The 24,436-nt window shown below is 42.8% G+C and overlaps 1 protein-coding gene across 8 annotated transcripts in view; it reads left to right on the top strand.

Annotated features, from left to right (window-relative positions):
- The window catches only part of LOC143353099 (voltage-gated inwardly rectifying potassium channel KCNH6-like), a 178,156-nt gene that overhangs the window by 147,050 nt on the left and 6,670 nt on the right, over positions 1–24,436 (top strand). For 7 of the 8 annotated variants that reach the window (XM_076786192.1, XM_076786208.1, XM_076786177.1 and 4 more), the window contains 11 exons: positions 6,176–6,330; positions 7,229–7,349; positions 7,797–7,917; positions 8,341–8,650; positions 10,813–11,149; positions 11,464–11,648; positions 11,751–11,875; positions 13,715–13,810; positions 14,193–14,333; positions 14,923–15,250; positions 20,082–20,321. In XM_076786192.1, coding sequence (XP_076642307.1) covers positions 6,176–6,330; positions 7,229–7,349; positions 7,797–7,917; positions 8,341–8,650; positions 10,813–11,149; positions 11,464–11,648; positions 11,751–11,875; positions 13,715–13,810; positions 14,193–14,333; positions 14,923–15,250; positions 20,082–20,321 — 2,159 coding nt within the window. The remainder of the gene's footprint in view (positions 1–6,175; positions 6,331–7,228; positions 7,350–7,796; positions 7,918–8,340; positions 8,651–10,812; positions 11,150–11,463; positions 11,649–11,750; positions 11,876–13,714; positions 13,811–14,192; positions 14,334–14,922; positions 15,251–20,081; positions 20,322–24,436) is intronic. The other variant, XM_076786185.1, reaches the window with a different exon arrangement.

The raw sequence follows: 24,436 nt of genomic DNA, 5'->3' as shown, positions 1-24,436 counted from the left end.
TTAACATCGATGGATTACGAACATTGAAAGCACTTTTAAAAATTAATGTTTACTATTTCAACAATTTTTTCAATTTTTCATGTCTGTTAACTAATCGATTTGGCAAATGAAAGGCTCGATTCGCGAGAACCACACACCTCCGATGATTCTGGGAACCTCGGACGAACAAATGTTGTTCCGTGTTTCTCGTTCATTTTTCCATGGCGAATCGCGTGCGCGTGCGCGCGCGCGTACCCTATCCGCGCAATTGAGAATCGCAGGCATCGACAATTTACTCAGGCGCGTGCGTTCCGTAATGCTTTTCGTAAACTGCTCGATCGACTTCCTCGCGAAAATTTTACGACGGCGAAGTCCTCGGAGAAGTCTGCATGTCCACAGTAAAGTATTTACGAGAACGAATACTGTAAATATTTTCTCTCTTCCGCTGTTTTACGATCACTCTCTCGGTAGGACTTGCATCAGAGTATGAAACCGTAGCGTTAAAGAGTAAACCTACTTCTCCACTTGTTCTATATTTTTCTTTTTGTTCTCTCTTCCCGAGCCTTGTAATCTTCTCTTCCACGCGTGTACAAAACGTTTTTCTGTGAAACAGCACACAATCGCCCACATACACAAACATACACACGCTTCGTCGACGACACACACACACACGAGTATGAATAGAGCGAAGAAAATAGAAAACGTGATGTTTGATAAGAATACATTTCGTAACATATATAAATATATACACATTTATATATTTATTTATATATTTATATATATAAATAAATAATACATACATACACACGTCCCGATTAGATAGTTGATAGATCTTAGACGATTATCCCCCCGAGAAATCTTGACCCACTGTTTATATACGAGCGAACGACTCCCACGATCATTCTCTTCTGTTTTGTTCTCATTCTTCAATTTTTGTCGTCGTCCATCCATCTTTCTTGATCTGTTCTCACCTGTTTGTTTCTCTTTCTGTCTTTCCTTCTTTCTTTCTTTTTTCAAGTAGCGACATAGACGTTCGTTGGGTATCAATACTTGCTGAGAACGGCGCCGAATAGTTAGAATGATTTTTGTAGATAGTGATCGACGAGATTTTTATCAAATATTGATGCTCGGACACGAATCACGTACCCGTCACTCCGTTCTACATAATTCATTGTCAACGCACCAATTGGAGTTCGATTAAATAGAAAAATCAACGATCTCGAACTAAGAGGATCGAACAATCTCCAGACACACGTTTGCCCCAGATCGTTAAACCCGTTCGCTTTTTGGGGTTGCAGGACTAGCAGCGTTCGGTCGACAAATGTCACGCTCGTTTTGCGTTTCGGTAACTAATGGGAAAAAATTGAATTTGCAAGGGTATGGTGAATGGCAAAGCTTTAGGAATTATTTCGCACCGCAACCGGCGAAGCTGTACAAATGTTTCTTCTATTTTATAGTCTCTTCTGAATAGAACGGTCTACACTTTTGTAGACGATTTTGAACATCTAAATATGTTTGTCCGACGCTTGAAGCGAAAGGTAACTGCGATAGAATTATTTCATTCTCTCAATCTAAAAGAAAGTCTGCTTTTTTTTCATGGTTTCCGCTCTATCACATGATATCCAAGAAAATCAGTGCCACGCTCACTTCGAACGTTGTTTAAACGTATCGCGGGAACTGCTAGTGCAATAAAAAAAAAATACTGTCGCATTCAGAAGAGTCTAAAGAATCGTTCTACGCAAGAAACAGCCATGCAGCTTCCACGGTTCGAGCACAGAAAATTCTTAAACTCGAAACTTTGACCTCGTTCTCTCGTAAAAGTCGAGGTTGGTGGGAAGGAACGATTTCAGACGACTGGTTATCGAGACGCGAGTAAAAGTTGAGATTTGTCGGCCAGTGTGGTTAAAGGGAACATCGACCGGCACGCAAACACAGAGCTACGACACACGCTTCGTAAATTCTGAAACGATACTTGTTGCACGCCCGTCGTCGATAGGATCGATCGGTTCGGCCGCGGTTTCAGCCGTCGCGAGTCCGGTTTTACGCGAGCCGACGTTTCTTACAGTCGAACTGCCGTAGACAGAGCGAGGCTAACGGGGGAGAAACCGGGAACAACCGGACGCCGTTAATCGAATTAAAGATTTAACTAATCAATCGGAGGATTACCAAACGGTTGAGCGACTCGCGTTCACCCCTCGACCCGCCGACAAACGAGAGACACTTGAACTACGCGATCACACAAACGCGAACTCATTCGCACATGGAACACATTCGAACACGAACCTTAACACACACACACACACGCGCGCACCCATACAAACAAACACACACATGCGCAAACACACAAACCCACGGATACAGAAAATAGAGAGCGAACGACACGCGAGAGACGCAAAGGATCACACAGTGAACACAACGAAAACGTCCACGAAAAGCGAAAGAATAATCAACCGGATTTTGTGAGGTTATCGTATGTAAGCTTTTGACGTTTTCTCTTTCTCTCTCTCTCTATCTCTCTCTCTCTCTCTCTCTCTCTCTCTCTCTCTCTCTCTCTCTGTGTTTCTCTCACTGTCTCTCTTTTTCTTCCTCTTTCTCTCTGTCTCTGTTCTCTTTCTCTCTTCTCCCTCTACCCGGATTCTATTAAAACGAGTCTGTTCGTCCTGTTTCTATTTTTCCGTTGTCGAGAGCTTCCGTTTTGGTACCTGTTTATTGTTACGCTTCTGTTGCAAGCTGTCTAAAACCGTACAAGCTCAGCCTGTATCAGTAATCAGTTTTTTGCGTGCGTTCATGATCATCCGAGCTTCAACCGGCTCGCTTTGACGTGTTGTCATGCGTTTTGTAATTTTTGCGCTTCCAGAAACTATGTACGCGGGCCGATACGATACTCTCTATCTATCTCTCGCTATCTATCTGTCTGTCTGACTGTCTGTCTCTATCTCTCTCTCTCTGTCTCTCTCTCTCACTCTCTCTCTTTTTCTCTCATTCTTGTTGCGTACATCCTGTATCTCACCCATACATGTAAACTCTACAAAACTAGACATATGTAAATCTGGACATTTTGTTGTACACTATTGAGTGACCATGCGTGTTTTTTCTGTCGCTTGAACGCTTCGTCTTCTTTCCACCCACACGTGTAATGTGTTTCTTTGTGTACGAGCACGGGTTGCTGGGCCGACGCTGTCGTCGTTCGCACCGTTTCGAATGGTCGTGTCGCGCCTCGGAGATCACGTTCGCGCTAGGATTTCGGTGGACAACAAAGAGATCTCTCAAACGAATTTTCCTCTCGCTTCGATTCTTATCGAAACCATTTGCACAGAACTCCACGGTGCACTCTTTGTCATTGTGCCGCGGTGTCGATCGATTTCGTTTTATCTCGACTGCGAGGAAACCTTCAGGTCCGCGAAACGAATCTTTCTCTCGCTCAGATTTTCATAGAGATCCACGGTCTCCTCGTTATTGTACCGTCACTGAAACCCACGTTATCGATCGATTCACAGCGAAAAGTCTCGTCGAACGCGCATTGTAACTCTCCGCGCAAAACTGAGCTCGAGAATATTTTCGGTAAATTCAGCGTTTCGCTTTGTTCTACATATTCATTCGCAAGATTCTTCGTATCGATCTCGAGCGTCTCGTTGACCGTCGATATATCTCGCGAGCCGATCGGCCGAGGGCCATCCAAGGCATCCGATCTCGTGGGATAGAGCGGATCGATCAGCGTGTCCAGAATAAACGAGGCACGGATTGTTCGAGGCTACGGCGCAACATCCGTGACCATTCGGAGTCGCGTTTCACCGCTCGAGATAGGATCGCGACAGACAACAAGACGACCTGTCTCCGCTGTGTTCCGAAAGCTTTCAGGAGATCCTTTCCCTCGCGTGTACGCCGCCATAACACATTCCGCGTGCTATCTGCCACGGCTATCAAACGTCCTCGGGTATTCCTGGCAGCCCGAGGCCGGATGAAAGACGAAAAGGCCGAATTTCTGCTCATCCTGATCGTCGAGATAACTTCGATGCACCGCGACCATTCGAACCACGTCAAATAGAACATTACCGTCGGAAATCACTCCCCTAAGTACCGTCGCTACATTCTCGTTTCCGCCGGAATCAACCTGTTAACCGGAGAAAGTCAATTTTATCCTTCATCCGCTAGTTCGATTGGAAAATTCGTCCTGTTTTGTGGAATTGAATGATCCTCTCAAGATGTACATGCAGTGTCAGTTTTGTGCAACGATGCATCAGTGAAACATTCACACATGTTCTGCAAAAATCGAACGAACTTTCTGCTCAGCAAGTTTCAAGTCTTTCCAAGTACTCGTCTAACAGCCGTGCTAGCATAAATTGTGGCAGCATAATTTCTGGCTGAACGGCCGACAAATCGGCCGGTTGACAGATTGAACGATTCCACACCCGATCGATCATCCCTCGAACGTCACCGAGCAACCCGTGCACCAAGTATCAACTCCGAGACCATCATTAGCAACCAATTAGACGAATGGTTCAGTTTGATTGGAGCATAGACGACTCATTGCATGATAGCCGATACCGACACGCGCGTCGTACTTTCGGGAGCTCGGGATTCGAACCGAGTCCCGAGTCCACCGACAGGTAAGATGTCCGAAGAAAGCATGAGCAACCTGCCATGAGCAACTCTGTCTGTCGGAAGAACGGACGGTTCTTGACAGTTTGCGATTTTCCTTTCGCTGGGAGCAACGAAGCCACGCCACCTCGACAAAAGCCACGCCTACTTTACATAGAAAGAGCGTGAACTTCAAGGCAACCTTCCCAGATGGGTGATCAGTAGATTGCGCAACTCTTTTCACAATTAAAGTTCTCTACATTTGTTATGAAATATAGAAGCCACTTAAAAACGGACAATCATGTACGGAGAATCTCATCGTATACGATTAAAAACATACTTCCGAAACCCTATGCGCACATAGATTTTCACGAATTAATTTAATACAGAAATTAAAGGCGTGGCTTGAGCCAAGGAGGCGCGGTTACATTGCTCCAGGATATATTCAAGAGGATGATAAAAATGATTTCGAGGGTACAGTGTTGGGTTTCGTCGACAAGTTTCCCGATATAAGATACTTTCGATTTAAATTGGAACGCCAAGCGTCGGCCGACCGAGTTCGACTTGGATCGATGAGACTCGGATGGATCCACCGAGTCGTTTGTTCACGGGAATCCGAGCGTGTACCTTTCGTTCGTCGCTGTGAATAAACAAAAAAAAAAAAAAGAGAAAAAAGGATACCACGAGTCCACGATTCGAGAGCGTATCCTTTGATTGCTTGTGTACTATAATTAGCCGTGATCTGCGATACGAAAATTCTCTTTGTCTCGCGGGACAGTTTGTACAGTTTGTGCATAAAAGCGAGTCGAATCGAATCGAAGCCAAGGTAACCGAGAGAATTACGAGCGGAGGTGCACCGGAGGATTGTCGCGAGTCGGACTTGACCGCGACTGTCGTTCCGGGGATCGGTGGAATTGTGTAACGGGCAATCGGAGGAAACGCGTCGGACGTGTGTCCGAGACACTGTATTCCCGAGAATCTCATGCATGGAATATTACGCGGCGGCTTCTCTGGCTGACCTAAAAATGACCGATGACGAGCCGATCGATCGGACACGGGAACATCAGTCGCATATTAGACTCTCCTCGTAAGACCTATCGCTGCAACCATCGCTCGAACCGTAGAACTGACTTTGCCGAGTGTCGAACGCGTTGCTTCGATTCGATTCAGCACCCCCAACGATTCGTTCGACAAGCTGCAAACTCGTTCGACTCATTCGTTAGATTCGTTCGCGCAAACTTTCGTTTTATATCCAGTAAGTCCTGAGTAAATCGTCGAATCTCTGTAAAATTATTTTCGGGAAACTAGTTTGAAAAGCTCCTTTGAAGCTGCAAAAATTCACAGATGTATTATAAATTGGCGAACGAATCGATACCGAATGAATTGTTTAGAGCAACGTGCAGTTTTCAGCGAATCGTTGCACCGGCTGGGTAGGTGCAGGTGGTTCTGTGAATCGTTGGGCTGCGATGAATCGATCAACGACCCAGAATCGGAGAACGAAATATCGGAACGCGTGTGCAAGTCAGTTCTTTGAGCGTTCGATGGGAAACTCGAGTAACGAACAAGAGTCTCGTACGGCCGAGCGTGAGATCGACAAAGTGTGACGTGTTCTTTGCAGACGACCACCTTGATGGGACTGTTGAAGACGGCGCGTCTTCTGCGACTCGTCAGAGTAGCTAGGAAGATCGACAGGTACAGCGAGTACGGAGCTGCGGTATTGCTCCTTTTGATGGCCACCTTCGCTCTTATTGCTCACTGGCTGGCGTGCATATGGTAAATCATCTCCCATTTCTATACTTACTGCCGTAAAAAACCGCTTCTTCGCCTTAGATAGTCACCCTAGAACGACCTCAAGGTCACGTGCTTTTATCCTCGCGTCGATGACACCGATCACCAACGAAACCACATTTCCAATTGCTACCTATGATTTAACACTAGGTTTTCTAGTTTAATTCAACACTAGATTATTGAGATTGTAAAGACACGTCCATAACGAATTCGTCAAATTTATTTCTCTGGGTGTACAATATTTTAAAAATGACTAACAATTTGGATAGACGCATTTTTAGACGACGGATAAGACGGATTTTTACGGGAAATAAAAATTGTCTGCGTGAATTACGAAACACTGGAACCGCACAGACAATTATTTATTTTTTTTTAATAATGTTATTGGATTGCAACGTAAGTAATGTAATATAGTCACTTTTAGTGCACCGCAAACCTAGTGTTAAAGTCGCTTCAACTTCGATGCACGCGAATTCATCGAATCTCCTTTGTGAAAAATCATTAAAATTCTTACGAAATTGTGGTTATCGACGCGAGGGCATTGGTCCACAGCTATTTCGTCGCACTAGACAGTCTGAGACCATTCGTTCCCCGTAGACCTTCGAGTTCGATGTACAGTACATGTGGCAAACGATTTCGTAGAGGAAAAGCTAGCAGTAGAGAAAAGATTAGTGAACGCAGCAGGAAAAATTAAAGATACACACATACACGGACATGCCCGTTGCGAAAGTAACAACTCGTAGACACCCACGCTCGTGCAGTTTATGCAAGGGTGTGCCGCTTCCAGGGTTAAAGATCCGATCGAATCAAACGTGTTAGCACGGTGAATCAGGGAGCCGGCGAACTTGGAAACCTGATAAGGCAATTGTTCTCTGTTGCGCAGGTACGCTATAGGGCATGCGGAAAGGCCAATGTTGGAGAGCAAAGTCGGCTGGATCGACATTCTGGCGAACGACACGCATCAGTTTTATTATCACAACAACACCGGAGGACCGACTATAAGGGTGAACGAACTCTGCTCGAACTTACCAACAAATGCCGGCGCTGCCTCGTGTGTCGTTGAGCCGACATGCGCAATCATTTCATATGCGATTCTAGCAAGATATAGACCTTTTTTTTTAACTTAATAAACAATATAACATCCTTAAATTCTTTTAATAGCTCTACTGTCCCAAGTTGCACCAAGTCGGTTTTTGTCACAAATGCTGCATAAAATCCGTAGCGATGATTATGTTTTACTTGGATTTACGCGTAAATCAGTGAATAATCTACGATTGGTTTGCAATGCACGAGCGATTCATTTTTAATGTTTGCTCGGCTGGAGTTGCATTTCAGAGCAACGTGCTACGGCCGACGCCACGCGACACCGCGAATCGATGCGTTTTGTCTCGCGTGCAAAAGCTGCACCGCCATCGCCGCCGAGGTATACTAATCCGTTTGTTCGATTTCAGAGCCTCTATATCACAGCACTGTACTTCACCTTTAGTAGTTTAACGTCGGTGGGCTTTGGAAACGTAGCGCCGAACACGGACACCGAGAAAATCTTTACGATAGCCGTTATGTTGATCGGATGTGAGTAGACTACGCCAAAACACTTCTACAATCTTGCATTCATATCGGTAAATTCCAAAAAGCCGAACAGACCTCCGTCGAACACACAAAAGAATAGTAACAATTTGTTGAACAGCGATATCAACGTTGGAGGCCTGTATTTCTACACTTGGAACATTAGAGATCTAATCGTAGGCTAACCATAGTGTAGTACACGCGAAATTAGGGGGACTTTAAGTCATCGATTTCCCTATTTCCACTTCCCCTAAAAAAATACAGAATTGTTCTCGATTTGTTGCCATTATCGTCGAGTCGAGTTGTACTTAAAAATTTTTATTTCGAGAACCGTTATTCCGATCGTTTAGATTTTTCTTTTTTTTTTTTTTGCATTCGACGCCAGACATAAGGTTTTCTCCGTGGTAATTAATCGATGCTTCTCCGCAGCTCTGATGTACGCCAGTATTTTCGGTAACGTCTCGGCGATCATACAGAGATTGTACAGCGGCACGACGAGATACCACACACAGATGCTTCGCGTCCGCGAGTTCATACGGTTCCACCAGATCCCGAATCCGCTCCGTCACCGGCTGGAGGAGTACTTCCAGCACGCGTGGACCTACACGAACGGGATCGACATGAACAGTGTTCTGAAAGGGTTCCCCGAGTGCCTTCAGGCGGACATCCGTCTTCATCTGAATAGAAACCTTTTAAACAACTGTAAAGCGTTCGAGGGCGCCAGCCAAGGTTGTTTAAGGTAAGCTGTCCCCGCCCACAACTCCGACCCACATTCGTCGTCGGTAAAACTGCTGTTTACACGAGATTTTTCTGTCTGCTGAGAAAATCTTTGCCAGGACCGCTACACATATATCGATCACGCGCGAATAGACGATCTAAAAGTGTTTCTACAATCTCACGCTCCGTTTCGGCTTCAACACGTTGACTGCCACGTCGGTCACACATGGGTGACACACTATTCTTTGACCAAATCTAAAAATTTATTCTCATTGTGGTATAGTCGAATAAATTAATTTGGATTAGAATATGAAGGATATACAGGGTGTTCGCGACAATTTGTACCAGCGTTTTTTTCGTGAAAGGTAAAGATTAGAAAAAAAACCGAAAAGAAAGTAGTTGTAGTATATTTTACTTGATAGCGTATCTCAATTTTTTGTATTTCTAATATTTTTCTAGAAACAAAGGTGACCTTAATTTCTTTTTAATGGAATGCTACATATTTGTTTACGTTAAATGAAAACGGACATTGAGATTCAACCATGTAGTATACTTAGTCTTCAAGGTCATACAAGGGCAGAAATATGAGAAATAGATTTAACATTTCGTAGTATTGCATTTACTAGTATGTTACAGTGATAAGACTACATCTTGTGTTCAATGTCATTTCCATTAGCAAGAATGCATTTCAATTGAAATTTTCAATGCATTTCCAATGTTGCATTTCCAATATCTTTAATATGTCCCCACAAAAAAAAATCTAGTGGTGACAAATCGGGGGATCTTGCAGGCCATTTTATAGATCCGAATGTTCCGATCCATTTATCGTTAAACATATTATGTAAAAAATTATTTACCGATCTACAATTATGAGGAGGAGCACCGTCTTGTTGAAAGTACGTGTCTCGTACAAGAAACAATGGCAGTGATTACCAGTAATTTTGAAATTCACAATTCAGAAATAGTAAATACTTATTTCCATTTAGAATTCCAGTGTAAAAATATGGACCTAGTCAAAGGTTATCAATAATTCCACACCAAGCATTCGTTCTGAATTGTACTTGGAAATTTGTCTGTTTTTTCAATTTCGGATTCTCGGTCGTCCAAAAGTGAGCATTATGTGGATTACACATGATGTTATTATCAAGACTGGATTCATCTGTCCGTAATATTTTTCTATAAAAATTGGAATTGTTCATGTTTTTTGTTAGGCACCAATTACAAAATTCAGTACGTCGTGGATAATCAGATTGCTGGAGACTTTGTACTTTGTGATATTTGAATGGTTTGTAATCGTACAATTGTAGAACTTTATGTGTTGATGCAATTGAAATATCACATAGTCTGGCCACTTTTCTTATCGAAGTAGATGAATCTTCTTGAAAATGAAGAAGTATTTCTAATTGTTTGTTTTGACTCTACTACAGATCGTGTTTCATTAAAACGTTTATGAAGATGGAGAAACTGAATTTCCACCGGAAAGATGGAGAAACTGAATTTCTAGTTTCCTTTGCCTCTTATTTTTATTACACTCGTAAAAAATATTTAACATATCCACTTTTTCCTGCGTAGAATAACGATACAGTTGTTTCGCACAACTGTACTGGAACTAAAGGCATAAGCTTGTCTGTTCAAAACATAAACATCCACATAGTCAGCGGAAGTCACATTGAACGCGAGATGGTCTTATCACTGCAACATACTAGTAAATACAATATTATGAAATGTTAAATCTATTTCTTTTACTTCTGCCTTTGTATGACCCTGAAGACCATAGTATACTACATGGTTGAACTCGCCTCAATGTTCGTTTTCATATGACGTAAACAAATATGTAGCATTCCATTAAAAAAAAAAAATAAAGGTCACCTTTGTTTCTAGAAAAATATTAAAAATACAAAAAATTCTCTTCGGTTTTTTCTATTGTTTACCTTTTACAAAAACAAAAACGCTGGAACAAATTATCGCGAACACCCTGTAGAAGAGAGTTGAAAGAGTAATCACTGCGATCAATTTTGTCTTTCCAGTTTTGGTTTCATTAATTAAATTCTTTCGATTTCGTGTAAGATTTTTAGGATTCTGATCCGGCAGTGAACGCACGTTAAACAGCAGTTTTACATCTGGATTTTCACGTCGGTGTCCCTTGACGCGCATTTTAACGGATCGTTTTCTCGCGTTTAACAGAGCATTATCGTTAAAATTTAAAACAACGCACGCACCGCCCGGCGACACGTTAGTTCATCGCGGCGACGTTCTGACGTCCCTGTACTTCATATCGCGCGGCAGCATAGAGATATTAAAGAGCGACGTAGTGATGGCGATCCTGGGCAAGGACGACATATTCGGCGAGAACCCGTGCATCTATACGACCGTCGGCAAGTCCTCCTGCAACGTCCGCATCCTCACCTACTGCGATCTGCACAAGATACACAGGGACGATCTGCTGGACGTTCTCGCCATCTATCCGGAGTTTTTCAACCACTTCAGCCAGAATCTCGAGATCACTTTTAATCTCCGAGACGTACGTACACATGTCCCTATTTTTTTAAATATTGGTTTGTGATCTCTTAAAAGATGAACTTTTTTAAAACACATCCTCGCATCGTAGGCTCCGATCAGAACAGATAGGGATAAAGATACCAATTCTTCTGTAAAGTTATGTCTACGCCAAAGCAACATCGAGCAACTATTTGTTGCCTTCTTCTTCTTCTTCTTTTATTATTTCAAAAATTCTTTTAAGGCAACAAGAGCCGGCAAAAGGTTGATGTCGATGTTGTTTCAATGTGGACATAGCGTAACAGGGACAGACGTTTGATGAATGTACACGATTTTCAGGAGGAGCAGGCCGGTGTCGATCCAATGTCAGCAAGGTTTCCTGCCAGCACTCCAACGGACGTCGAAGTCGACACTAGGAGATTCGTTTTCCGTCCACCAAGATACCGCCGAGGGCCCATAGGCCCCGGCACCAGTCTCATCCCCGCCGGTCGACAAGACTCCCTTCAGGGTGACCAGGAAGACTAGTAAGCACTTCTACTCTTCGCAGAGTAATTAGTCCCACCACTTCGGCAGGCTAGCGGACAGTTTCCCTTGGGGGAAAAAAAAATAATGTGTCTCACTTGCAGCGACAAAACAAGCGGCCACGGAATTCTGGAGTTCAGCACGGAGAAGGCCGGCCAGGATGTCACTCCGTTGAACCTGGAGTTCGACGAGCCGAAGCAGCGAAGCTCGACTTTGAACTCGATAACCGGTGAGAGAACGATCATACTCGAGACTCATGGTCGACGATCTCGCTCCTCTGGTTCTACGTTTTCGACCTTGCGGAGTTACACGAGAACCTTTCAACTGTTTACTCTATCCGAATCTCTTTCTCTCTATCTATCTCTCCTTGTTTGCCTCTACTTTACTGGTCTGAGGAATGTTGTTCTCTGCACGACAACTAGACGTTATTAACCGTTAATTAGCGAGATGGCTCTCAGCATAGCCCAGCCTTTCTCTGTGAACAGTTTAATGAAACGCGTCTAACTTGATGTAACGAGCAGAGATGAGCTATTACATTGATTTGTCTAAATTAATATGTAAAATTCTTAACTCTGTGTCAAGAATAATATAAATATGCAGAAGAATGTGAACACAGAGAGCGACAGAAATTAGCGTGTGCAAGTATCGTGTAACAATTATGATTTGGAAAGTATGTGAACAGTAGTACCGCTGAAATTGTATGTGCAGCAAAGATGGTAGGACAATCGATGGTTCGCGATTGTTTACGCTGTCTGAGAGCCCGATCTCGCGAACGGAGGGTTAATAATTGATATTTAATCGAGGGATTACGCGCGCTCACACGGTGTCCCCGATTTTGTTTCCCTCGGGTACGAGCTGTTCGGGTAAATACGGTTGCCTATAGGGGGATGACGGTGCTAATGAGTTCAAGAAAAGGTACCTATTGAGTAATGCTTTGTTGCGCCAACGCCAGCCGCAATATCGAACGCTTACCATTATTTACGAGAGATCCGCAAATACGAGAGACACGATAGAGAAGTATCTTGATACGTATACCTACATCGTGTACATACGGGATCTCGGCTTTCCCCTCCACCCACACGTACGCAACCTCAATCACAACCACGTTCCATTTTTCCTCCGATATTTAACCGACTCGTTACACGGATTTTAGACCGGCTAGTAACTCTCCGGAGATTCTTTCCGGTCCAATTAACGGCACCATCGCGAAAAGGTAATTCCGATTCGTCGCGTCCATTGTAGTCCGCCCTAATGGCAACGTGATCGCCGAGAGAAGCTGTTACAATTTGCGTCTTGCCACGGAACAAAGGAAAAGCTCTCTCCGTCTTCTCTCCGCGATCGCCATGATTTTCATCTGGATCTAAGCGCCACTTGCTCGTGTTTCATGAACGTTTTCCTCCGTAGAACTTTGACGAGATTCTTCGTAGCGTAGCTCGTTACCACTCGTATCGTCCCTTGCGTACCCCAGTTGTCCCCTAAAACTTCCCCTCGACTCAATCGCCATGAGAATCATGTCGGCTTTGTAAATACGTAACGCAGGTTTTGTAAATATCGACCAAGTAGCAGGATGTAGTTTGCACGAGACTATAGCCGCCTCCACCAGATCGTCCACGTTCCGAAACCGATTCAACCCTGCTGCGACCTTCGATTAAATCGGGCTCAGAGAATCGTAGAACTGGCGGCCACTATGTTTCACTCGAAAAAAAGCCTCGTACTAATTTGTGTATCCCTTATAACATATCGTTATAAGTATTTTGCACATTCTTGTTGGAAAAAGGCGGAACTACCACCGTAAGTTTCTATCTTAGAGTAGAAGTAAGGACTCGATTATTGAAGCTGAAATAAAATTAGTGAAGTCACTAGAACTGAGCGAAGGGGAGCGCAGCAGGATTAGAGTCCCTACGGAACGTTGGTAGCCCGATCTGTCGTGCCGCACGTTTTAAAGCGTAGGCAGATAAAAGCAGAAGAGCGATCGAGGCGATTGGGTCGGGAGAGCGTGCAGCGTTTAAGCTTTGCGTTTGCATTTGACATCCCGAGTTCGTTAACACCTTGAAACCTGGTTGTTCAGGCATGCTAACCCATCTCAAGCGCAGCATACCGGACCTGCGTCAGCACAAGATCCACCTGCAGCCACTGACGAGTCACGATTACCTCGCGAAGCAGAGTAAGTATCCCGTATCCGGTTTCGTAGACGGATTACCTATTCGATAAGAAAATCCAACCCCGTCACATGTCTAAAGAAGTTTGTGACACAGTTGATGATCAGCCGGCGAGTACCCACAGAGAGACCCAACGGGAGAATTCTCTCTTCCCTGTCTCTCTCTCTCTCTCTCTCTTTCTCTGTTTATCTCGCTACTTTATATTACCTATCTATCTATTTTCTATTCTCTTCTTCACCGCTGTCCTCTAACCCCCGTTCGCATTCGTTCCCCATACCCCTTGGGTATACACGAGAGGCACGTTTAGAGGATAGGAAGGCTTCTCTCTGTTATCTTCTATCGATCTCCGAGGTGGTACACTGATTCTCTGCGTGGGTGTTTATCCAGTGACCACGCCGTTGACCAGGCCAGCCAGGAGGAGCTCGGCCGCCGGTGAAAGCTGCCTCAGCCAGAACAACGTGCATCCGACATCCACGACGTCCAGTCATTACACCACGCCATCGCCACCGCAACATCCGCAGTCTCAGGGTGGGTTAGGTGGCCTAAGCGCTGCGACTAAGATGACAGCTATCACCTACCTCGGACCCTGTCCCAATCTTCTACGGACGTCTCGTGGACGTGCGCCGCGCCAAAACCGTCTTCGCGATCAAAAACCCATCCTCGTCGTCTACCAAAGTCAATGAAAAATACCAAACGTTAACGTCATTATCAAGTAAATTGGTTATCCTGTACAGACACTGAAAGGAAAGCTGCATCAGTGGACCCTCATCTATCCTCCATTTCTCGGACTTCATTTATCTCGATAGACAAGTACTTTAAAATAGAAAATACAAAAAAGGGACAAGATCTGATATACATAGTTCACCGACCACCATGCAAGATCGAATTTCTCGAAACCACCATTGGATTATTTTTCAAAATAAAGACGAAGTCCCGGGTTTTTGATCGCGATGTTTTGTCAAGGGGCGCGTCGGTGTGCGGGGAACGACGAAGAGGATTCCTGAGGGCCACTTCCGATAAACAAAGTTCCGCGAGCGCCTCGCAACCACACCCAATCGGCCGAACAACGATTTTAATGGACCAGTCTATTTGACCAAATGCTCTATATCTTTTCCAGGAGACTTCCAGAGCGGACCGGGCCGGCCTATGGAGGAGATCAACGCCAGAATAGACCAGCTGTCGCGTCAGGTGTCCTCTCTGGAGCACTCGATGGCCGGAGACCTCCGGCTGATTCTGACGTTGCTCCAGCAGACGCTGAACTCTTCGAGGGAGAGCTCGAGCATCGAGATGATGCCTGGCACAGCACCGGCTGGCACCGGTAAACAAGGAAGCAGAGCTCCAGCTTTGGTCCAGCGGTCGGCCAGCGAACCACAACCGCCGAGCGTACCACCGTCGGCCAACGGCAATGGGAAGATCCAGCAGAGCACGTCCCATGGATTGTTCAGGTGAGGAGTCGTGAGTTACCAAAGATTCGAAGTCGGTCAGGAATTGATGATCATCGCGGCTGCTTCTGGGAGAGACGGCTGTCTGGCCAAAGCCGGTCTATTTCACTTGGAAACGATAGACTGTGAATCTTTGCGCGAGTTTCTACTTTCGAGCTTCCTTCTTCCAACCATAAGCTTCCCTGTCGCAAAAAACGAAGCGAAAGTAACATTAATAACTTGTTTGCTAACGCTGGATTATTATTTTTGGCGCAAAAATAGGACACGTCCACTTCTAATTTTAAAATCGTACTGGTTGAAGTTTTATATATTTTTGCACATTGCCGATTGTTGCACGCCAAGGTGTCCAATTGCTAAAATTGTAAAGTTACTTCTCTTAGCAACGTCGCGCAACTAAAAGAAAGATCTCGGACGCTGTCTCTCCGACGTGGCACCGTTAGTCTGTCTGTTCTAGCGATAACTGTGTCTTTCTATCTCTGTCTCACTGTTTTTTCTCTCTCTCTCTCTCTTTCTGTCTGTCTCTCTGTTATTTTCTCTTTCTTGTCGTTCTCCCCGTTTCTCTCTATTCGAAACGTTGTTCGAGTAGACCTGGACCGGATACGCAGAGAACGGGGCGAGCATTGTTTCCGCGAGTGAATGTGCGTGTTGCGTGTGTGCGTGTGTGCGTGTACGTGGGCGCGCGTGTTTATGTGTCGTGTTTATTCTTAATCATTTTTGTCAAGTAGAAATTGATTCTGTTTTTCCTAGGAAGTAATCAATGTTTTTATTCTTGGAAAGCTTTCTTTCGAAATCCCTGGATCAGTTGCATTTGATTTCGGCGTCTTTTATTTTGGAAAGGTTGGACAAGTTCCGAAGGTGACCATAACTCATACTCTTCTTTGAAACCCTTTTTTTGCGAGCAGTGTCGCGCGAGTAGAGAAACGAAACACGATTTGACGAGCGCACAGTTTGCTGGTGACGAGAATCGCGCGCATACGCGTAGAGAGAGATAACCGGTTGTAAAAATCCGCTAGCCTAATTCTCGCTAAACATCCTATTTTCCACGGTCTCGTAAGTACTGTTGAACACCTTTGAACCTTTGAACCTTTGTACACCTTCTCGTCCGCTCAGTCTGCGCCTCTTCGTCCTTTTCGTCGAAATATCTTCGCATTCCTCTCTCGAGACGCGATCAATTGGAAAACCATAATCGACATCGACATTCGAATCGAGCCGATCGATCCGGTACCTCGTAGATCTTTTCTTCTCTCTTTTTTTTCCGGAGATAGCGTTAGATGATCTCTTTCGTTACGTTGCGATCGATACACTGTCATACTTCTCTCCCAGTTTCTTTCGAGCGCCGATCTATTGACTCCTCCCTACATTCTGTTGTCATTAAGATACGAGTCCTCCTGAGAGTTCAACTATCGAGGATTTCTCTCGAAAGTACAATGCAACAGTGTAGAACCTACCGAGAGCACTGGCTGTCCATAAAACTCTTGAAGACATTCAACTTCTATCGCAGTCGATCGTGCAAAATTTTCAAGCTACTCTTATTATGCATCTCTTACATATGATTCTCGTTTCCCAGCATTTTCCATTTTCTTATTAACTACAGGGTGTCCCACGTAACGGTTTTCACGATTTTTTAAGTAGTTGCGATAATCTGACAAAAAATATTTTCAACAAAAGTTGATCAGTTTTCGATTGGCTATATATTGCAATAAAAAAAGTTCGAAAAACATTTTTTTTATAGTATTGTCAAGGTCAACTTGATTTTTTTAAATGGATTGTCCCATTTTGTATACCATAGATCGATAGAGTATCAAAATCTGAGTATAAAAGCGTTGACCTTCATATGTCCTAAACCTAATAGTTAACGAGATATTGTCCAAAGAAGAAAGAAAATTATTTCGATAATATCTCGTTAACTATTAGATTTAGGACATATGGAGGTCAATACAGTTTTACTCAGAATTCGAAAGTCTATCGATTCATGATACAAAAAGTAGGTCTTTCGATTTAAAAATATCAAGGTGACCTTGAAATCTCTTCTATGCCTCCACCTAGGCAGAGAATGTTTGTGTCACAATATGCCTCCCCCCCCCCCCCCTTATACTGTGTAATTTCCCCCCGTGCCCCCCTATAACTATGTCCAGTTTGAATATTTGAAGAATATGAAAAAATGTTGTATACAAAACTTACACGGTATAGGGGGGGGGGGCATATTGTGACACAAACATTCTCTGCATGGGTGGAGGCATAGAGATTTCAAGGTCACCTTTATTTTGTTTTAAATGGAAAGACCTACTTTTTGTATCATGAATCGATAGACTATCGAATGAAGTTGACCTTGACAATACTATAAAAAAAAATGTTTTTCGAACTTTTTTTATTGCAATATATAGGCAATTGAAAACTGATCAACTTTTGTTGAAAATAATTTTTGTCAGATTATCGCAAGTACTTAAAAAATCGTGAAAACCGTTACGTGGAACACCCTGTATACAGAGTGTTCGACTACAGGTGGGAGAAAATTTAAGGGGTGGTTCTCCATTACAATATAACACGAAAATAAAAAATGGCGATTTCAGCTTCATTTTTCAGTCAAGCCTCCGTGGATTCGCGATAAGGTAGAGTGACCACGTTACCGATAAAAATAGGCGAAAAGTGGTTTTACGTGCCTCAACTTTTCGTCCTTATATAAGAGTATTTTTTTCGTTGGGAAAGGGCTCATTCGAAAAAGGAAGGTTCAACCTAGTGCGCGCTGGTTATGAACTGACGAGATTATGTAGATATTTGGTAATATAAGCGTTAGAAGTAGGCCAAAAATTGACGATGTGCATGCCGTGGAATCCAATCATTTTTATGCCAGTGGATGAGTTTTCTGGATGAAATCGAGAGTAGCGTGCGCTTGAAAATATCTCCAGCTACAAATTGAGCTATATTTTGTCTTGATTTTCTGCGAAAAAGAGCCAAAAACTTGAAGCAAAAATGTGACAAGTTTAGTCACAGACTTAAGACCCGTCGGATCAAGACCAAGATGGATCTTAAGTTAGTGGCTGAAGGCTGTGAACGGAAATTATACAGCAGTTACCGACCTGTTGACTCTGTAAAAGTCACGTGACAGCCCTTGGCTCTTAACAATTAAAAATTCGCCTAAAACCCGACCAACACAGAGGTGTACGTTGCGTACGTCACATAGGCGCGTGACAGTCACTTGGCAGGAATGCGGCTGTAAACCGTCCGATTGGATCATTCCACATGCATTTTCGGCTTAAGCCAAACTATTGGCTAAAGTGTGTGACGCCATAGCCTAACCATTGAGTGCGAGCGAGGACTCTCTTTGATACGCGACTGTCGCGCGCCTTTATGTCGTAAGCAACGTACACCTCTTTGTTGGTCGGGTTGCCGCATTTTAGGCGGATTATCGATTGATAATAACTAAAAAATGAAGCCGAAATCGTAATTTTTTTATTCTTCGTCTTCGTCTTATATTGTATTGGAGAAGCACCTCTTAAATTTTCTCTCACCTGTAGTCGAACACCCTGTGTTGCCACGTAATTTCTCAGAGAACTACGTACACGAGACTCGAACGGATTAATTCCCGAGAACACTTTCTCTCGACTCTCGCGTCCAAGTGCTCTAATCGGTCACACTAATTTCCAAGTACTCTCGCGAGGAATCATCGCGAGTTCACCGTTGACAGTCTCACGATATTGTCGAGCTCAAGGAAATTTTCCAAGAAAATTCTCTTAGACAATTTCTTCTCTTTTTTTTTCCTATCGTTCACACGCTAGAGCATTCGGCGAATGTTTTAGACATCACCGAACACTTATCGCAGAGTTCGTCCGTTTCAGACCCACCCTCGAAACCGCTTGAAAAGAAAAGCCCACGCTAGATCATCCATGAACCATACTTTAGCACACATCGCTTAACCTAGCAACCTCTGTAGCAACGTATATAGTCCCGTGGCGATGGAACGAGGTAAGACATTCAACTAGTAGCTGATTCCGCGAGTATGAAACTGTCACTACGTAGGACATAAGTTCTCATTAGTGCACAAGCATTTACGTATGGTCTGCTAGTCCCGTTTAGCGTCGACGCGGTCTCGGTAACTCTGGAAAAGTGAGGTAGAACTCTATTAAAATTCTGGAAAAATTATTTGTCGTACTTTGAGCCATTTTCAGTTCCAAAATCTTTTACAGATGACGAATTTCTAGTGCTAGGATGTGCCAAGACTGCGTCGCGATCCTTTTAGCATCCGAGTGACGAGGGTACGTTTGTGTCGGAGCTGAGATAGAATCAATAAGAACGACGATAGAAACAGCTCAAGCGATCACGAGCAATAGCAGCGGTACAGTTTCATTCGCTCATTCATTTCTCCATTTCTGTAAGAGAAGATAATTCTTGTTGCTCCGTTGATTCGAATTGAAATCAACGCGATGCTTCAACACTTCCCACTATAAAACTAAAGAATATATTTTTACGGCACGCTCTTATCGTTGCTCTGATCATCTCCGGTTTCGACATAAACGTAGCCTAATCTCCTGCCGATCACGATAATCTCGATCACGAAGAGACAGCGGCGCGTGTCTCGGTAGAGCGACCGCTGACAATGTCGATGTCGGATTACCTAAAGGATACGCCCCGTAGGAGTCCCGTAAACGCTGCCAGAGCTGCGACACTGTTCGGGACACTTAGAGGAATTAGAGGCCTACCGAATCCCCTTGTACATAAATCACGTGCTTCAAGTATGAATTCAAGCTCTGCTGCTCGTAGCGGTGCAAGTGCCGCTGCCCGGGCCTCGATCATCGACTCGATTAACGCGTTCCATACGATTGCCGGTATTCGACAGACCGCAGACGAGGGATCCGGCGTCCTCCACGCCCTCGGGAACCTCTCGCCTGACGGTCACGTCGGACACGTCCGCCCTGGCGACTGCCCTGCAATCGGCCCTGAACGGAAGAACGGCGCCCACGAGGTCGCAAAGTCAGCCGGTCGACCTGGCGGTGCCACCAAACACTCAGCAAACACACATGCCGCACGCCTGGCACAGCCAACCCGCTGCTTTCAGGAGAGGAGAGTTCAAAAGCGGGTAAGTTGTCTCATCAAGCTACTCATCGAACGCTACTTTATGTACATTGCTCTTCGAAAGATACGCCTAAGAATTCGTTCATAACACTGTCCAACAAAATTAAACTTTTCTCGAGTTTTGCAATACCTGTTGGGTGATTCGTATACACTTTGTCATCCTAAAACCGAATCTGAAAGTAGAATTGCTCCATCACGCAACGTTTTCGAAAAATGTTGGTTTTTGTAAAAATGCCCGATTTTGATACAAAACGACGTGTTACGCAAAAACTAAACACGCGAGAATGTTCAAATTTGAGTCAAGAGATAGAGGGGACTCTCCTCTACATATTCATATAGTCAATTATATTTTGATGTACTTCCTAATAGTTGTAAATGGTTGTTAAAGTTTGAAAATGTGCCGACGCGGGTACTTTGTACGCTCTATTTTTGTATTTATATGAAAAATCCTTTATCTAGCAGGAATTTACTATACAGGAATGTATTCTACAGACATTTCTGGTAAAGAAACCATTCACGAAAAGTATTTGGTTCCCTTAATGTACGAGAAGGATCAGAAAATGTTAATTGACAGCGTGTGCGCGACGCGTTCGCGCCAGACGGCCATTGCAGCCTTTTCTCGACTCGTTAGGGCCGCTATGCGTAGTCGACGTTGGTACCACTCAAGTATGTCTTTGCTTACTATGCTTAATTACATACATTTTTTTGTCTTTTTGGGTGCCAATCATTACAAAAGATTATAAAAATACGAGTTATATTCACATTTCATTGTGGAAATGCTTAATAAAGAAAATTGAATACAAAAACTTACCTATTTCTGATGCAAACAAATTAAAAATGTTTCCGCCTTGCTTGACGCTTGTTCTTTTTATTCCGATTTTCAATAATAAGTGTCCAGCAGTAATCAGCAAGCATCGCACATAAGTCTTTTCCTTTGTAACGTTTTTCCATTGTTTAAATATCTTGATGAAAGATTAATGCTGGAATTGTATTCCTTGTTTTGATTTTAAAATAATTTCGTCATGAATATAACAAAAACAGTCCGGCTGATTTATACACTTCCGCGACATTTTATCGATTTAATATAGAGCAACCTATGTCTTAATTATGTACTTCGATCAATAAAATCGATAAAAATAGTCCCATTTACATAATGTTTGGACTTATTTTAATCGGAAGAATCTTGAATGATCATTGGTATTACAATTATAAAGATAAGACAACAATTACTGAAAATAAAATTTTCCAGTCACCGCATTGCTGCGGTCAATTTTCTTTATTAAGCATTTCCACAATGAAATGTGAATATAACTCGTATTTTTATAATCTTTTGTAACGATTGGCACCCAAAAAGACGGAAAAAATGTATGTAAATAGTAAGCAAAGACATACTTGAGTGGTTCCAACGTCCACTACGCATAGCGACGGTCCTGGCGAGTCGAGAAAAGGCTGCAATGGCCGTCTGGCGCGAACGTGTCGCGCACACGCTGTCAATTAACATTTTCTGATCCTTCTCGTACATTAAGGGAACCAAATACTTTTCGTGAATGGTTTCTTTACCAGAAATGTCTGTAGAATGCATTCCTGTATAGTAAATTCCTGCTAGATAAAGGATTTTTCATATAAATACAAAAATAGAGCGTACAAAGTACCCGCGTCGGCACATTTTCAAACTTTAACAACCATTTACAACTATTAGGAAGTACATTAAAATATAATTGAATATATGAATATGTAGAGGAGAGTCCCCTCTATCTCTTGACTCAAATTTGAACATTCTCGCGTGTTTAGTTTTTGCGTAACACGTCGTTTTGTATCAAAATCGGGCATTTTTACAAACACCAACATTTTTCGAAAACGTTGCGTGATGGAGCAATTCTACTTTCAGATTCGGTTTTAGGATGACAAAGTGTATAAGAATCACCCAACAGGTATTGCAAAATTTTTTTGGTGTTGGACAGTGTAATTTACAGAGCTGTTCCGATTCGTCTTTCGTAGAAACTAAAAATTCTACTCTATTCAGATTCATCTTTCGTAAAAACTAAAAATACTTGTGATAGCGTGATCCTTCCTGATCGAAACAAAAAAAGAATCCACTACATCCGACACGTAGTTGCCGAGAAAGAAATTCCATAAGTACAACTTGTTCTTTTCGTGACAATTGGAAACTTCGACGGTCTGCATTTTTTAAACAAATTCAATGTTGGAAGAGTGATGGAGATATTTTCTAGTGCGTGCTGTTCTCGATTTCATCCAGAAAACTCATCCAATGGCATCAAAATGCTTGGATTCCACGGCATGCACATCGTCAATTTTTGGTCTACTTCTAACGCTTATATTACCAAATAACTGCATAATCTCGGCAGCTCATGACCAGCGCGCGCTAGATTGAACCATCCTATTTCGAATGAGCCCTTTGCCAGCGGCAGAATATTCTTATACAGGGTGTTCCACATAAATGGGAACACCTAAATATCTTTCGTATTTACAGTCCTATCAGAAAACTTCAGAGGACAAAGTGACACTATTGCAGGGGGCAAAATAATGGTGAAGAAAAAAATGTTTTATGTCGTGTTTTTTAATGAAATTTGAAGGTCACCGATGTTTTTTTAAATGGAATAGTATATTTTTTACAGTAGCATAATAGACAACAAAAAACTGAATTTAGTGTATACCACCATTTTGACCTTGAAATGACCTTGAGCAAGAATAATCATGTTGAAGCGGATGAAATGTGGAAGTTTAAAACTTACGTGTTTCAGCAAAGATTGCGCGTTGTTTACGTCGGGTTGACCTTTACATATCATAATAAATGTTCGAAATGTTGACCATCCTCATTTATGCAATGTTGCAATCTTTTAATAAATGATCTGTAGGCATTGACGATTTGGGTTATCAAGTGATATGGGTGAAACTTTTCTATTTGGAGTATTCGTGAAATACTACTTCTGCTAATACCGGACTCTTGTTCGAGTTGTCGCAAACTTACATGTGGATCATTAGATACTGCAGCTAGGATATTAATTCTATTTTCTTCGTGAGTGACAATTCTTTGTTTATTACGATTTTTAGAACTTACACTACCGGTATTTTTAAATTGTTTTACCACAATTACGATAATACGATTCACAAATTTTTCAAGATACAAACATACTGCTTGCCTCAAAGATTGGTGGCTTTCGCCATAAGTGAAAACCATATCGATTCGTTCCTGTACAGTATAATGCATTGTTTTCACTTTCACGTTTCGAACTCGAATAATGCAGAAGGAACAACGTACTTATTCTAACCGATTAACCTTCTGTTAACGATCTCAATGATACATACTCTAACATAAACATACACTGTTTACTATGAAAACTATTTCGAACATTTATTATGATATGTAAAGGTCAACCCGACGTAAATAACGCGCAATCTTTGCTGAAACACGTAAGTTTTAAACTTCCACATTTCATCCGCTTCAACATAATTATTCTTGCTCAAGGTCAAAAAGGTGGTATCCACTAAATTTAGTTTTTTATTGTCTATCATGCTATCGTAAAAAAAAATATACTATTCCATTTAAAAAAAAACATCGTTGACCTTCAAATTTCATTAAAAAACACGACATAAAAAATTTTTTTCTTCACCATTATATTGCCCCCGGCAATAGTGTCACTTTGTCCTCTGATGTTTTTTGATAGAACTGTAAATACGAAAGATATTTAGGTGTTCCCATTTATGTGGGGCACCCTGTATAAGGACAAATACTTGAGGCACGTAAAACCATTTTTTGACGGTAATATAATCACTCTACCTTATCGCAAATCTACGAAGCCTGGGCGAGCCAAGACTCCGTCAGGTAGAACTCGATAAGGTAGAGCGACCATTTCACCGACAAAAATAGACGAAAAATGGTTTTACGAGACTCAACTTTTCGTCCTTATATGAGAATATTTTTTTTCGCTGGGAAAGGGCTCATTCGAAAGAGGAAGGTTCAATCTAGCGCGCGCTGGTCATGAGCTGACGAGATTATGCAGATATTTGGTAGCGTTAGAAGTAGGCCAAAAATTGACGATGTGCATGCCGTGGAATCCAAGCATTTTTATGCCAGTGGATGAGTTTTCTGGATGAAAT

This window comes from Halictus rubicundus, chromosome 1 (assembly GCF_050948215.1).
Source record: "Halictus rubicundus isolate RS-2024b chromosome 1, iyHalRubi1_principal, whole genome shotgun sequence".
NCBI lineage: Eukaryota > Metazoa > Arthropoda > Insecta > Hymenoptera > Halictidae > Halictus > Halictus rubicundus.
This window is presented reverse-complemented; position numbering and strand designations above follow the sequence as displayed.